The sequence below is a fragment of the Austrofundulus limnaeus genome, unplaced genomic scaffold, assembly GCF_001266775.1.
Source record: "Austrofundulus limnaeus strain Quisiro unplaced genomic scaffold, Austrofundulus_limnaeus-1.0 Scaffold3601, whole genome shotgun sequence".
NCBI lineage: Eukaryota > Metazoa > Chordata > Actinopteri > Cyprinodontiformes > Rivulidae > Austrofundulus > Austrofundulus limnaeus.
The window spans coordinates 1,584-2,169 of NW_013956003.1; the positions used below are offsets into that span (position 1 = coordinate 1,584).

The following is a 586-nucleotide window of genomic DNA, read 5'->3' on the forward strand; positions in this document are numbered from 1 at the left end:
GACAGATACATATCTGCCCAATTGCCTGACCCAGACAGAGAGCCTGAACTTCACAAGAAAGTATCAGAAGTACAAAAACACAGTCGAAACCATACCCGCACGTGCTTTAAGAGTGTGAACTCTGGCTGTAGATTCGGTTTTCCTAAACCACCCTGCAGAAGGACAATGATCTCTAGACCTGCAGAAAACCAGGACACTGAAGCAATAAAAGATAAACTCAGACCTGTGATGGAGCTGTTAAATGAACCTGAAGCAGCATCAATGACTTTGCAGCAAATTCTGTCTCGATGTAACTTGACAATGGAGGAGTATGAACAATGTCTTCAATGCATGAACAAAAAAACTGCAATCATAATGAAACGTGACCCTCAGTCCTGTTTAATTAATAATTACAATCCAGTTTTATTAGAATCTTGGAATTCAAATTTGGATGTCTCTTTTGTCCTAAATTCTTACAGCTGCATCGAATATCTCAGAAAATATATCACAAAACAGGAAAGTGGACTTTCAGAATACCTTAAAACAGTCATGGATAATGCGAACGTTGACCAGGTCAATGAGTGTGATGAGATGAAAGCTGTCATGC

At 39.4% G+C, this 586-nt stretch overlaps 1 protein-coding gene across 1 annotated transcript; it reads left to right on the forward strand.

Moving 5' to 3' along the window:
- Positions 1-6: 6 nt before the first annotated feature.
- LOC106511928 (uncharacterized) lies at positions 7-586 on the forward strand (the record flags this gene model as incomplete). The annotated part of the gene is given in 1 exon segment (XM_014000646.1): positions 7-586. A coding segment is annotated over 1 exon segment (421 nt), but the record flags the coding sequence as incomplete, so codon positions are not given.